The sequence below is a fragment of the Eleginops maclovinus genome, chromosome 13, assembly GCF_036324505.1.
Source record: "Eleginops maclovinus isolate JMC-PN-2008 ecotype Puerto Natales chromosome 13, JC_Emac_rtc_rv5, whole genome shotgun sequence".
NCBI lineage: Eukaryota > Metazoa > Chordata > Actinopteri > Perciformes > Eleginopidae > Eleginops > Eleginops maclovinus.
In genome coordinates, this window is record NC_086361.1 from 10,868,994 (window position 1) to 10,884,667 (window position 15,674).

General features: G+C 37.5%; 2 protein-coding genes across 2 annotated transcripts; one reads left to right on the forward strand and one right to left on the reverse strand.

The window, feature by feature from the left end:
- Positions 1-3,789: 3,789 nt before the first annotated feature.
- Positions 3,790-8,407, reverse strand: crabp2b (cellular retinoic acid binding protein 2, b). Its single transcript, XM_063898488.1, has 4 exons — positions 8,206-8,407; positions 4,894-5,072; positions 4,487-4,603; positions 3,790-4,144 (listed from the first exon to the last, which is right to left on the reverse strand). The coding sequence occupies exons 1-4, from the start codon at positions 8,246-8,248 to the stop codon at positions 4,094-4,096; spliced, it is 390 nt and encodes a 129-aa protein (XP_063754558.1). The 5' UTR covers positions 8,249-8,407; the 3' UTR covers positions 3,790-4,093.
- Positions 8,408-11,114: 2,707 nt separating this feature from the next.
- mrps21 (mitochondrial ribosomal protein S21) lies at positions 11,115-12,447 on the forward strand. The gene is made up of 2 exons (XM_063898466.1): positions 11,115-11,266; positions 11,905-12,447. Exons 1-2 carry the CDS (start codon positions 11,184-11,186, stop codon positions 12,083-12,085), a joined length of 264 nt encoding a protein of 87 aa, XP_063754536.1. The 5' UTR covers positions 11,115-11,183; the 3' UTR covers positions 12,086-12,447.
- Positions 12,448-15,674: the final 3,227 nt, after the last annotated feature.

Genomic DNA, 15,674 nt, shown 5'->3' on the forward strand with positions numbered 1-15,674 from the left:
CATGTGACAGCTGCTGCGGCAGACAAGCACGTGAGGGGAGGCGTGGCCGTGCATGTGCTGCCCAAAAACATTTCAGAATTTAATCAATTTAAAATGTTATTGAATGAAATCCCCACCAGATCTCTCGGTGCACAATATTATTTATTAATAACATTCAAATAAGATTTTCTGACATTTATTCATGTACATTATTTAATTTTACATTCTGTTTAGCTTATCTTATTTTATTTATAGTTTACTGCTTACGCATTTGATTGCACATTGGTCACTTGTAACATTCTCTTGAACTATTTAAATACGATTCTGTTTTGTCTTGCACTATTTCATTGTTTTATGTCTTATATATACATTTATTAGCATTGTTGGACTTAAGATTTTCATTGCCATAACTACACTGTGCATATGACAATAAAACCCTTGAGTCTTTGAATATAATGGACGTAAATACCCCCGAAAACTATAAGTATATCAGTGAAGGAATTAATGTAAGAAGTACAATGTGAAAGATATGTTCAAAACTGGTTGATATGCAATATAATCTAGCCCTATATTAAAAACTTGTGGCCCAACTTATGTTTTTGCTACTTGAGAGATGAGATGGCAACTACCCTTTAAGACAGTGACTTTTAAGCCTTATAACTTTAACAAACAACCAATCTGTAAATCATAATTTTGGCACCTAACTTCTCTTTTATCATTTAGCTATAAACATATACATTTAATAAATTAAATTAAGTCTGTTGTCTCAGTGTTTTGTTTTGCCTGGTGTTTATGTAACTTTTTGTTCATATTCATGCTTTGCCGTTTTAAAAGATAATTTTCTTCTCTTCCAGTAGATGTCAGTCTTGTGTCTTGAAGGAATAATTTCCCCTACTTTTCTTGTCTCAGTTTATTTTGTTTCTCAGGAGGAGTAAGTAGGTTTTCAGGTGCAATAAAATAAACATGAATCCGTTTATTTTGACGCATTCACTTTAACATGTCATTGAAATTCATCTTGAGTCATTGTTTCTTCAATAAATCTTATTTTCATGGAATTCATTTGAAGTGAGTTGGTTTTCATCCAGGCTTGTATAAAGGGTGCCTAGAGGACTTTGTTATTTTGTTGTTTCTTTGCACTGCTCATATATGACCCTTTCAGTCACCTTTTGAGCAGTAGTAGAAAGGATTACACCTTTAGTTTATACTCCTTTCATGGCCTAATTCCCTTTTAAAATCCAGCCTGGTCTATTTTCCTTTTCTTCTCCTACAAGTCTAATGGGGTCACATGGGTGACAGCCTTCCGTAGGGGCAGTCATATGATTTCTATACATACTATACATAGGTCAGATTGTCACGCACATAATCAGTTCTCACACAGTCCTATTCATACTGTACCGGTTTCTGGCCCCTTTTGTTATTTATGAACAGATCTACACAAACACTGTAATGTATCAGTTGTTGTCGGGATCGCTTTAGCCTAAGGGGTCACAAGGTAACAGTTTTGCATCCAGTATTCTTTAATTTCTCATTTAGGTACCTTAAATTTAGAAAAATCATCTTGCTCAATACTATCTGAACCTCATATTAACACTGTTTAATGATTACACTAAATCAGGTATTCGAGCCTACGGCGCCATGTTTTTTTCATCAAAGGAAATGTTCTGCATCATTTTGTATGCGTTTCTCCAAAACTCAGCCTGACATCTCTGGAAACTTTTGGATATCCATTACTATTTGAAACAAAGCTGTGGGAGAATTTACATTTTTTGAATCTTTTGGGCCCTAAAAAAAGCGTAGCCCTCACACATGCAACTTGAAACAAGTTTTCAATCCAAAGAATATAGATGGTTACTTTTAAGAAGTCAAGTCGTGATGAAATCATCTTTAGCTGAACCTTTGTGAGGTCTGCTTGAACCTGCTCACACATTTCATTTGTCCTCATGCCCTGCGTCTGTCAGCTGACTACCGTGACTCATCATTTCCTTTAATTGCCGTTTCATTATTGGTCCAGATAGATCTGATTCAAATCGTGGACTCCGGGAGCCACCCTGTCCTAAAACCACAGCATTCCTCAGCCAATGGAGCAAGGCAAGTCTCCATGATGTCACTACCATAGGAATGAAATGGCTAACAGTTGTGTGTGGAAAGTCACCCGGCTAACAAGGAGACACTGGGTGTTTTTAGACCGCTCCTATAAACTATAACAACCATAAGTCAAAGGGGTCATTCAGACAGAAGTATGCATCTTGTCTATTTGGATGTGTGTGTGCAATGCCAATTTTCTTATTTAGCAAGGAAGTTTCCACATCCTCGAGAGTGCAGTTAAAGCGTTGCGGTTTTGATAAGTGCTTACACCATAACATGGGTTTTTACTTAGGCCATTGAAAATACTTTCTGCCTGGGAGACACGAAAGCACGTACTCGATGAATGAAGTTGTGTAAGCCATGCATTCTTTCTATCCGCAGAAACAAACTGCAGTTAATTAGTGGAAAGTACTCAACTCAAATATAGTTTAGAGGTACTTTACTTTACTGTACTTGTTACATGTTGCACCCCTGCATTTGTTTGACAGCTGTTGTTACCACTTATTTTACTCTTTAAGATTTTACAAAGGAAATCATATAACATCGTTGGTCAGCATAACAATAGTTTGGACCCCCTTGAAAAAAGTTGGTGAGATTAAAACATGTTGCATATTGTATGAAAAAGTATATATTAGTGTTGGAGGGCTTTATTTTTCTTTCCTGCACAATTAATACATATAGGTCTTCAGCTACAGTATACCTTGTGATCCTTTAGGGGCTGAACCCCTAGGTTTGGAACCACAGGACAAATTGATCTAAATGTGTGTAAAGTAGTTCAAACCAGCTAAACCTCAACTTGCTACAATGTTGCATAATGCAGCAGTGTTGACAATCTCATAATGATATCACATCAAGTGATTTTAGCCATGTTTTGCTGGTAATTCATCCAAGAGGAGGCCAAATCCTCCTGCTGCTTGCTCGACACTGTATATAAACTGGAAATCACTTCTCAGATACGCTTGCGTTTACACTGTTTAAAACACCTGGAAAAACCATCACTGCCTGATTGAACGGTTACAGCACTCTCGTCAGGAAATGCCGGAGAAACCCTGTAGGTCCATTTCTCACATCGAGGTGAAGTCTGCCTCATATTGAAACACACAGTTGAGTTTTGGTTGAGTAAACGAAAGATTTGAAGCACTCTACTGTTAAATATTACAATTCATTGAACATGTAAAGCCTGTTTGCATAATATCTTGGCTGCATACTGTTAAAAAGTGTTTTTTGAGAGGGAGCAGCAGGAAATCTTCATGCACAGTGTAAGAGAAAACCACTTAACACTTTGTACCTGAGTGCAAAGCCAAAGACAAAAGGAGTGGGGGATTTTTTATTGAGCTCATTCTGTAAGTAGGTACAGCTGGAGAGGGGAAATATAAAGCATAACCTCTAGATGCTTTGAAATAAATTTCTCATGACATCTCTTTCTTTCCAACTCTCTTTTTCCTTCCCACTCCCTGTTTCCTTCTGGTCTTCGCCAAATGTCCCTCAAAGCAAAGTTTCTGAAATATAAATTGTCTAAGGGAGTTTTTTGTCTAATTGAATACATACTGTAGTGAGCTATTATGACATAGGAGCACACAGAGGACAAGGTACTGGACTGGGAATGGAAAGATGGAGGGTAAAGGGTGGGGATTATCTGGAGAATATGAATGGCAGACAATGATGTAAATTGATATGCAGATGGATGACAAGGGAAGGGGAGAAAGTAACATACAAGAGCGAGTGTTTGAAAAGGAATCTATAAAACAGTTTATTAACATGTTGAAAAGGATTTAGACACAGCTTTCAGAAAAGGAATGTGCAATGTTTATATAAGATACATAAAGAAAAAGTTCAGCTTTAGGGGTTATAAAAGCAACTACTGTGCCAACATACATTCATGTAAACTGAAGCCTTTTCTACACAGTGCACTGTTTGAGATCAACATATGACTGGCTAAGGGAATGAAGGAGAAAACAAGTTGAGTAAATGTAAACCATGCATGAGGCACAAAACTGGAGTATTGCATGTCGGTCTTGAAAATATTTCCTCATTCCCTCTCATAAACTCTGGTGCAGACAACATCCCCTGCAGTCATTGTCTGAAAGAAAACAGCAACAAAAGGAAATTTCACTTTTCTCTGAGGGAACACATTATAAACTGGTTATAAGTTGAAACTAATGGAAAAAAGCAGGAGAAAATACCCTTGCAGTATAATTAAAGTAGTTCAGATATCTGCTAACATTATCGTAAAAGCTGTTCTTATTTATGGCTTATAGATGATCTTAAAAGTTTTCAACACGTTTTTTATTTTGTAAAGGTAATTGATTATAATTTTAATGTCTTTTTTAATGTTATATTCTATCTATAAGGTATATGTATGTATTTCCATACAGCTCCATGTATTGATGCTTTACACCAAATTATTACCAGAAGTACTTACCAGTATCAGTTCTCCATCGTTGGTCACCTCTCGAGTCCACGACGTCTTGGGCCCATCGCCTTTCTGTAAAGTCTGCTCACAGCTTATTTTGCTGTCTGTTTCCCACGTAGGAAGACTCTGCAGGGATTTAAAGAATGCAGAATATCAATAATACAAGTGCCTATAAAGTTGCTTTTTTTCATAACTGGAGCTTAGGCGTGCCTATTTCTACATATTGGACTTTTTTTTGACCTGTCAGGAATCTTTCCTTCACCAATCACTCGGAAAAAGTTTGATTAAGAACAGATCCATGTACTATCAAGAGGGCTGACTCTAGAGTTGCACCAAAATTATTTCCATGTGTTTCTTCAGCGCAGAGCTTGCCAAATGGTGGTATGCACGTATTGATATTATTCAGGAATGTGTACCGTGCAGGGACGTCCATCCACTGTGGTCTCATTGAAGGACTGACCCACGGTGAATGAGACGTGGGTGGTGCGGACGCTGGTGGATGTCTTGATGGACAGACTGTCATCCTGCTGGGTGATTTCCACTGCCGGGCTGGAGGCCGCTGTCACTGCAATCTTCCTCAGAAGCATATTCACACCTGCTCACACACCAAATGGAAAGAAAGCTAACTGTTAGCCTGCGAAAAAAAACATCACCTATGTTTGTGTGCAAAGAATATAAAGTGCATATGATTGGTTTTGTAGGTACCCAAATAACAAAACTGCATCCAGGAAATATTTGACGTTATTACACTGATTTCTTAACTTAGGTAAAGGGTGCACAAGATTATCTTGTACTATTTTATTCTACTCTGTTTCTTCTTGCACTATTTTATTATTTGTTTAATTGTTTTATGTCTTATATATATATTTATGTTGCATTGTTCGCAGAGCCTTGGACTTAAGATTTTCATTGCCATATCTACGCTGGAGCTACTGTGCATATGACAATAAAGCCTTTGAATATTTGAAAGCAATACTTAAATGATCAAAACAAATCTTTCAACACCTTTTTAGATTATTTCTCTAAGGTAATGCTGCTGCAAGCAGGGCATTTTCCTTACTTGGCGGACCTTGAAACAAGGACATCTGATATTTGAAAGCCTCACAACAGCCTTTTCAACACAAGCAATAACCAAATTCATTTTATTGTACCCATAACATCTGTGTTTGCTTATTATTCTCAGTTTGCTTTTCCCCAATAAAGGTCATGAAAACAAGGCTTTTTGGCAGCCCAAAGTTTTCACAGCAGTCTGTCACATGCATTACACCACAATGATAATATAATTCTGATGAAAGAAAATACAGCAGTGAAATGTTGATTGTGATATGTTTCCTAGCTTCAAGTCTCTGCACGCTGACTTTTATTTGCTCTACTAAATGAACTAAAACCAAGGAAATTAAGCTACGTTTTTGTGGTATTTAAAAAATGGTTGCCAGGAAAGCATACATGAGTTGTTTTTAATCGGTTGCAGCATGCAAAATCCCTTGTATGGTCTTGTAACCACTTATTACTGTGACATTGTTAAAAACTTCAACACAATATTACATTTGGCCATCACCAATTCAATTAAAAACTCAACTGAAGCTGGATTGTTGACCCTTATCACAAACTGAAAGTGATGCAAATGTGGCTCTTTTTTGGAGCTTTTGCATCCCTTAGTTTTCTGTGTATTTCATAGTTTTAATGTTTTAGCTAATTTGTGTGTTTTCGTCCTGCTTTGTATCTGTTGTACTTTTTGTGTCTATTTGTATTGTTTCCCATATCTCTTTATTTGGTGTCTGTTTATAGTGAAATGATCTTCATGTAGTGGGATATTTGGTAGTCATTTTGTGTCTCTTTGTAGTCCGACACGTCATTTTTATTTTATTTTTTCTCTCTAGTTGTTGCCTTTTGCAATAGGAAATGTCTTTTTAGATTTATTTTTCTAGGGGCCCTTATTCATTGTATAGCTGAAGATTTTCGAACATGGGCCGCTGCAGTAAGGACATAGCATTGGTAATGTGAGCAGCAAGGGCCCCCCTACCAGTCGATTCAAAGAACTGCTCTGGCCCTGGTGCCTTAACCCCTTGGGATCTTGAGCCTGGTGGGGCCATTCTCTAATTTGTCCATGTGTTGGTGCTGGGTTGGAAGAGATGCGATATTTTAGGAATGAAAAAAATTAAAATGTCCGTTGATGGTTAGGTTTTTGACAGTATTCATATGAACTGGAATGCCACATAGGTCAAGGCTACCCCACAAATCTGATTTAGTAAAGACCATATTTGCTCATGGGGTGGTACTAAAGGCGGCGATACACACACACACACACACACACACACACACACACACACACACACACACACACACACACACACACACACACACACACACACACACACACACACACACACACACACACACACACACACACACTCAACACATACGTAGAGCCCTAGATTGGGTCAGCGAGGCCTGGGGCAGAGAAGGAAAGTCAGTCTCAGATCCGGCTAGCTGCTGGGGCCCATGTCGAGGCTTAGTTCCGTTTACACTGGCTCTAATTACAACCGCATGAGGAGGACCCTGCTTCAGATGAGTCTAATCTAGCATTCCTCCACAGGCTATTTGTCTTCAAATTTTTAATGGATGCCACTGGTTGGCCCTGGCCTGACCTCTCTCTCCTGTGCTCTCTTATAACTGCCATCCATACAGTCTCATATAGCTTTATAAGACCAATATTCCAATACATGTAAGGAGGGCTGGAGCAAACCAGTTTAACTACAGAGAGCCACTTCAGACCACTTTGGTTCTCCAGTTGACCTCCTGTTAGCAAAGTGGATTTCCAGTAGATAATGCCACTGACAACAAGCTTGACAGGTCTTTGTGCAGGAGATTCTTCCCTTTCCCTTTTGCATTTTAACAATGGAGTAGAATGGTTGATGATAAACCGGATAACAATATGATGCCTGACTCTAAACTGGCATCAAATTTGAATTTTGCCTGCAAAGCACTTTCAACAAAAGGTGGAAAACAAGGGGGATGCAACCCTGTGGTGAACAGTGACTAGAAGTACATTTACTCAAATACTGTACCTACATGTTGAGTTACTTTTTTTCAAATTGATTATTTCAAGATCTGGTTACCTCACACTTATTTATTGACTACAAATCAGAGTCAACATTGTATGTTCTACTTGACTGCATATTTTGTTTGACAATTTCAGTTTAATTATCCAAAATACAAGGAACAAATAATGTATCATTATCATTTTTTTAGGACCCCCCCTCGAAAATGAGATGCTAGGTCTCAAGGGGCTATCCTTCAATCAATTGTCAAATTCTCAAGTATTATGTTTTGTTATAGGTTAAGATACATTTTCTTGATCCCTCTGGGAAATTCACAAGCTAATCTGCAGTTTATAGGCAAACATATACCAATGCTTTACCGGCTGCAACATTAAAGTGATGAACTCATTAATGCATTAATAATCGTAATACATTAATAACATATTTATTTCTAAAACGGGCCTTTATAGTATTTTTGAATATTTGTTTTACTTTTACTAAACAATGTTGACTGGAAGACTTTTAATTGTATTTTTCCACCGTGGAATTAACACTTTTACTTAAGTAAAATAGTACTTGTGTAGGCTAGACCTCTACAGAGAAATAATATTATTGGGCATTTTTTAAGCAAATAAAATAAATAATCTGCGTGTAGGCTGCATCACATGCTTTAAATGCATTTCTTACCCAGAGCTTTCAGAAGTTCCTCAAAATGTTGGGAAGACTTCATTTTCCATTTTCCTGAGAAATCTGTGGTTTTCTTCTCGTTTCCATTATGTTTGCAGATTGGACTCCGATAGTGTCTGCAGACTCACTCCGGTTCTCTGTCTGTCTGTTAGTCCCCTCCGCTAACCGGGTAGTAAAGCAGTCTCTGCTGCCTGCATCTGCGCTGCTCTGATTGGCTGACAGCTCTCCTGGACCTGACGCTGGTCCGGCCATTACAGATGCCTGGGACAGGGAGGGACTTTCCCCCTAGTCCTGACTCTACCCTCCACCCCTGTCAGCATGGTGAAATATTTGGATACCAGCTGGAAAATGCACTTCCAGTAAGTCCTTTGATGTTGATGAGCAGCCAGGCTCAGATATTTAGTATTAATGATTTTTTTTTCTCAGGTTGATGCGAAGTTAATTGTCCCAGTGATTTGAGAAATAAAAGGTAATAGACAACCTAAATAACTTAGCAATTAAATAAAAAAGCATGAAACTTTTCACTGTCATCTAAAGACTTGTGTTAAGCTGTCATATCTGAAATGTGAAATCAGATATCAGGGTTTATTTGTGGGGGGGGTCTCAAAGCTGGTAATGAAAGAGCAAAAAGATAAGAACTATAGCTGGTCATCTATCCAGGAAGGTGCCATCTGCATCTTTCTAAAAATAAATCCCAATTTGGGATCAAAGTATATCTTGTCTTTTCTAAAAAAATAAGATAGACACATCAGTCTAGTTTATTCATCATTGGCTAATTGTAGAGTATACACTCTTTACCCAACATTGCTGTCTTAACCTGCATTTAATTACATCTCAGGGCTAAATGTTAAGTTTGTACACAAACAAAGACTTAAGACACTGTTTACATTCTCATTGAGGTGAAACTGATCCTTCCTCTATTGCTCTCAAATTACAATTCACATTCAAATCTTAATTGGTATTTTCAGGACATCCAGGCATTGATGATGTATGATAAAATTATTTTAAAAAACAAATAAAAGTTCATTATGATTTCAAAACAAGAGAAATTTTGTTAAATTAGATGTTGATAAACCAAAAAAAGTTTTTCTTCCAAATACAGCACAGTAATTAGTCAATATACTGTACACCCACAAAAGTACAAATACATAACTGTTAGTCCAACAGCAACTGTCACCTATAGGTTATAATGTTATGCCAGCAACACATTAGCTTCAGGCAGCTATTACAATGCTAGCTTAGTTAGGACTTAAAATAATACCGTAAACAGTCAAGGAGAGCTGTAAGAAGTGGAGTCGCACAGATAATAGTACAACAACGGCAATCCAAAGGTGTTGCCTATTTAAAAACATCTGAAAAAATAGACATACGGTTAGTAATACGAAGGCCGGGGGATGGCCTAAGAGAGAAATAGTAAGGTCCTGAACATAATTATAAATGTAATAAACACATAATGTATATACTGATACAGAAGCCAGCATAACAGACCAGCTTTTTATTTTTATTTTACCTAAAGCATGTAGTCCACAGTATATCAATGCTTTTGATCATTTCTATGTACCTATAATATTCCCTTTCAAAGCTGCTGTTGTGAACATCACTTGATAACGTTTCTGAACCAAGGACAAAGATGTTAAGTATAGGTGGTGCCTGGAATAAATAACTTGGCAATGCACACTGACAAAACAGAAACAAATTAGCAAACCAAGTTTTACAAGACTAATTGTCAGAGCCTTTCTGTGCAAGCCTAATTTTCCTTATGTTATTCACTCTCTCTCTGTGATCTTTCTTTCTCTCACGCATGCGCTCACACACTGCCAAGAATATTTCATCAGGTGTGGATCAGAAGAGATACCTCTGGAAACATGATGCAGGGCATTCATCCAACAAAAGGAGGCATGATGTTATCAGCACAGAATTGTCTCAAACATTCCTCCCTGTGGCACCATCCAGAAACTCTCCCATATACAATTACAGCAACATGGGATTAACTTCAACAGGTATTTTGAGGGGAAATCTAAAAGCACTTTTGAATGCTAATTAGTAATACCAGCATATAGGACAGCATTAACCGCTGGCTGACCTCAGAATGGCCGCACACAGAGGACAACAGCAGCTCAGGGATGGGAAGAAGAAGAGGAGAATGGCCCTGGTGAGAGGATAACACTGGACACCGCTGTCCCTGTTGCTATGACAATGGATGCAGTTTCATAATCTGTGATTCCCCTGAAAGCAAACTCCCTTTATAAAAACTATGATAGCTGCTGTGGTTCCCTGTGCTTTGGAGAGGGAACACTGCAAAGGCCTCAGCCTTCATACATGGGGACTGCATTGACCCCGATCTTTAAAACAACAATATGACATCATATTTCATTGTATAGAAACTACCAACACAGTGTAATATTATGGCATTTAGGAAATGATGAAGTTTAGTATAAATACACTGAATAATTGAACTGATGTGCATATACAGCAGTCTTACATATAAACATACATACATACATACATACATACATACATACATACATACATACATACATACATACATACATACATACATACATACATACATACATACATACATACATACATACATACATACATACATACATACATACATACATACATACATACATACATACATACATACATACATACATACATACATACGTAGGGTAAACTCATATGTAAACTCCAAACTGCCGTTTGTCATATATTCATGGGTCAACGTTTATAAGTTTCTTTTGTATATTTATATTTGGGCAAATACATCTGGAGTGGTCGGCAAAAAGATAACAACCAAGGTAAACTCCTGTGGTAACTCCAACAAATGGCAAAAGTAATTCACAAAGATGGGTGAAGCGTCACCTAGCGTTGATTTAGGGCAAAGACTGTTTACCTTGGGTTTTCTTGGATCCGGAACCTTTGTACGTGCATGTTTCCAGTCGGTTTAGAGTTAAGCAAGCACTGGTTTCATCATGTCGAGGCACCTTCGTTTCATTTCGCGGACAGTGATGGTCCACGACCTCAACGTTGAACAGGCGTACAAGACTTTAACCAGGTCAGGCACAAGTTGTTAATATGAATTTTTTTTTAAAGATTGCTGTTATCTATGGGAAGAGAGGCTAATGTTAGCTAAGTGAACCTTCCGCTCAATGTCACAGAGCTGCGCCTGCGCAGTGGTTTCAAGGAGAGCATATTTGTTAAACACTCGTTTAGATGTTTTTAGGGAATTTGTGAGTTAGATAAAGAGGTAATGAGGATAACGTTAACACCTGATTTAACGTATTTAACGTCTAGAGCATGTTAATCACCATTACTAGCAATTGTATAACATGTTGTCGTAACATCATGGCCAAGAAATTCGACTGAGCATAACGGCAATCTCACATTGAAACGGGAGTTTAAAATATCCAATTTCTCCACGAGTTGTTAAATAATCCCATCTGATAAGTCAAAATACAAAAAAAAGCAGTCTCGATGCTGACCCAGCTTTGAGTATTATGTTCTATAAAAAATGATGTGTAAACATTAGCTATGAGAAAATTATAAATCCATTGAATGTTTTCTTTACACTACTTTTACATTTCAGGGGCTGCCCGAGTCCTTAATATTAGCTATTACCATTTACCTGTTGGAAATTGTCTTGAATGCAACCCCAAGTGTCAACCCTTCACTTGTTTTCTCTACATACCCCAGGGTCCTGACTCGGGATGGCATTATTGAAACAGTGAAGCGAAAGCGGTACTGTGAGAAGCCCTGCCAAGAACGTCAGCGGAGGAGCTTTGAGACCTGCAGGCGAATCTACTCAACAGAAATGGGCAGGAAAATGTCCTTCATATCCAGGAAAAACAGAGAGGATCCCTGGCTTGGTTGCTAGTGAAATGGAGTATGATAAAACATGACATTGTCTATGGACCTGTTGAGATGGGGCCAGCAAAGTGGAAAAAACAATCAACACCATGTCACTCACTTCAAAATGGACTTGAAAATACAGAGAACAGTGTGTTTCATTGTTTAACAGTAAAAGGAAAAATACATGTATATGTGCATTTATTGTCAAGTCAACTTTGGATTTTTGTTTTTCATTGTATCCACAAAAAATGTGGCATTAAAAATTGCATCGCATGGTTTCGATGAGCAGATTAATGACAATTTGTTTGAAGACATTTTGTATCTTGAATCTTCCCACACAACCTTGCTATTAAAAAAGTTAATAAACATGGGACATTTACCATAAAACCTTTTGTTGTAAAATCATTTCTCAGCTAAACTTCAATTTAAAAAATTTAATTAATTTGTTAATTAAAATGTTATTTATAAGTACCCAAATCCCAAGATATTTAGTTAATGTGAAAAAAGAGAAAGGCAGGAAATCCTCATGTAAAAGAAGCCTTTTCTGACATTTCTGCATGAACAATTATAATTAACAAATGTTAGCAAAATAGTTGGCTATATCATTTATAGCTGATTTACTTGTTGATGCAGCTCTATATATACCTTGCAAAAGGTTGGATGCACTCAACCAATGTGTGGTATTTTTTGTATGAGTCTGCTCAGCAGTGTTGCAAGCTGTTAATTAATTCAAGGTCACGACTGCGCAGTATGGTGTTAACACCCACAGATGAAGTCGACCACCTCCCATAAACTTCAGTGAGACATATTGGTCACGCGAATCTGTCAGGCCCCGAGCTTTCACCACAGGGGGCTGTAATGTTTGCTCTAGTTCTCTTAACACAGGGGAAGTTAAACATTTGCAGAATGTTCATTTGTTTCAGAGGTTACCGGGTCATGTTGATGTCCTGTTGCTTTAGTCAATGGGTGTCATTGTGAGGACTGAAGGGAGCAGTGCACTGAACTGAACATTTTTAGATAGAAACAGGTATTTTTATGTTTCATGCTGTCCGTAAATATAAATCTGGACATGCATTTTTATCAGCCAAGGGGTGCACGCAAGGTTTTTGGTCTGTTTTACCTCTACTGTCTTTAAAAACATAGGTTGGGCAGTATTGTGATTGTGAAACTTTTTGGCCCTTTCCCAAGATTCACATTCAAAAACACTGACACTTCCCTATCACTGAAAAAGAACAACCAACATGTGGGCAGAAGAAAAACACACCCCTGCCTTAAATACCTTTATTGTAAGCCACCTCTCAACTCACCTGATCACACATCAGTTGGACACTTTAATATTGTCTAGTTAGTTACGAATGTCTAATTAAGATGAGACTCGGTTATTAGAGATGGCCAAAATCCATGACCACTCATAAATGAAAATCCTTATTATCTCCACCAATGCAACAAGTAAAGGGGCTTGATAATGATTCAGAATGATTTTCTTATTCTTAATCATTTATCATAAAACCAAACTTGCATGTACTTTTTTGCAGCATAAAGACATGTTAGTATTTGCCACTATTGTTTGTACTTCCTCTTTCACCCGATAGCTGTTTGTTCTGATCATATCTATACCATCATCATCATATCTGTTTGGTAATCGAAAAATCTCAGAACACAATGTCCTAAAGCAAAATTTAGGAACATGAATCATGCCTGTTTTCATAGTTTTCTTTTCTCCTGATAAAAAAAGAACACATCTCTGATCTGTATACTGTACTTTAATCAGTCACCTGGTGAGAATGCTTGGAAACTGATTGGTCTCGGAAGCTCTGGGCAACCTTTATTAAGTCATTTGTGTTATAGCAGTTACAATTCAACACTATCGTTCAAACCAGGGGTGTCCAAACTCGACCACATACAGAAATATATATGAGGAGTTTACACTAGAAGTGAGGTATATTGCCTCATAAGTTAAGTTATAAGTTAGAAAAATCAATCAAATGTAGGTAAAATATTCTTGATACTTGAAAATGCTTCAAGAAAACAAACAGCCTACATCGAAGCTGTCCATAGGGTTTCATTTATTTTGTTGGCAGTTCATCCCTTAAAACAAAAGCCTCAGATTGATTTTATTAAGAGGGAATAGGAATGGTATATTTCAAACTTGTTATGCATAAGTTATTGTTTTCAACTAAGATTTGTTAGAAAATGTTTTCAACTTGTGGGTTTACATGGATACTGTGTCATATATTTGCACTTACTGTATATATTTAACAATTACAATGTAATACCAGCAAGTGTGGGTTCACAGTGGCCCACAGGTTGCATTTGGCCCCCGGGCCTTAATTTGGACACCCCTGGTTTAAACTATAAATGTATCTCATTCTAGTCTTGTCAGTTGTTTGACTGCCTTGCCTTGCCAGTACCTGTAACTTGTTCCATGATCTAATAAAACTAACTATTATTTTTCATTATGATCCTCATGACCATATGCCTTTTGGTTTGGTTTAAGTATCTGCAGGTAACGGCATCTTATTTTATTCGTCCATCAAAAAGGTTTACTCTTTGGCATATTGCAATGGTTATATGTAAGTATTTAAGACTGTATCCCAAGCTTTGTTTCCTCTAATAGGTTTATGATGCATCGTCTCATGACCTTGTGTGTCTTATGTGCAGGAGAAGCTGCACGTCTCTGACGTCCCATTTGTATCAATTTGCTGAAGCTGTGCATGACACCACTCATAAATTAGTTTAAAACAACTATATGCCTTGATTTTCTGCTCGAATTTCTGAATGGCTTTATGATCATTTGGGAGAATGTGGACTAGCTGGATTTTAAAGGGCTTGCTTCCCATAGAAGTCTTGTTGAATTGTGCAGATACTATGTGTAATACTTTTGACGACTAAGATAAGATGTACCTTTATTAATCCCCGTGGGGAAATTCAGTCGTTTAAACTATTTAAACATTCTGTGACTAAAACCGTTTTGTCAACTTTAATTTTTTAAGCATGAATTATTGTATACTGTGTATATATATATATATATATATATATACTGTGTTCACATATCTAACTTGTCTTACAATCAGTTGGTCTTTTTTAAGAGAAATATAAGACAACCATCTACATGAAGGTAGACACAATCATACTCATAATACATTTTAATGTGCAGTTGCTCTCAAAATACATCCAGACAAATAGCCCAACAGTGAAAAGAGTAACAGCAAGACTACAGCTACATAGGGTACTAATACAAATTCAATCAATTTGAATAATAATAATATTTTTTAAAAGCAGCACAAAGACCTGTCATCATGCAGTTATTTATAATATAAGTACTGTAAGTTAACTGCCTATGCAGGCCAAATGCTTTTGATTTGCATACTAAAAATTTCGTGCACATGCTGTATCTGCCGCGTGCTGGCTGTTTCGCTTGATTTCACCAGCAGCCACACCACCAACACGTGCGGCAGAGAGAAATACGGTGGGATCTACGCATATACCATCCAATCAGCACTGTGGATGCTGCTGATTGGTAAACCCCCTGAGCCGATGAGTGACAAGCGCGAGTCCCCTTCAGCCAATCGCGGCTCTCTGCGTGCCCTGCACGTGTAGCGTCCGTGTTGTTG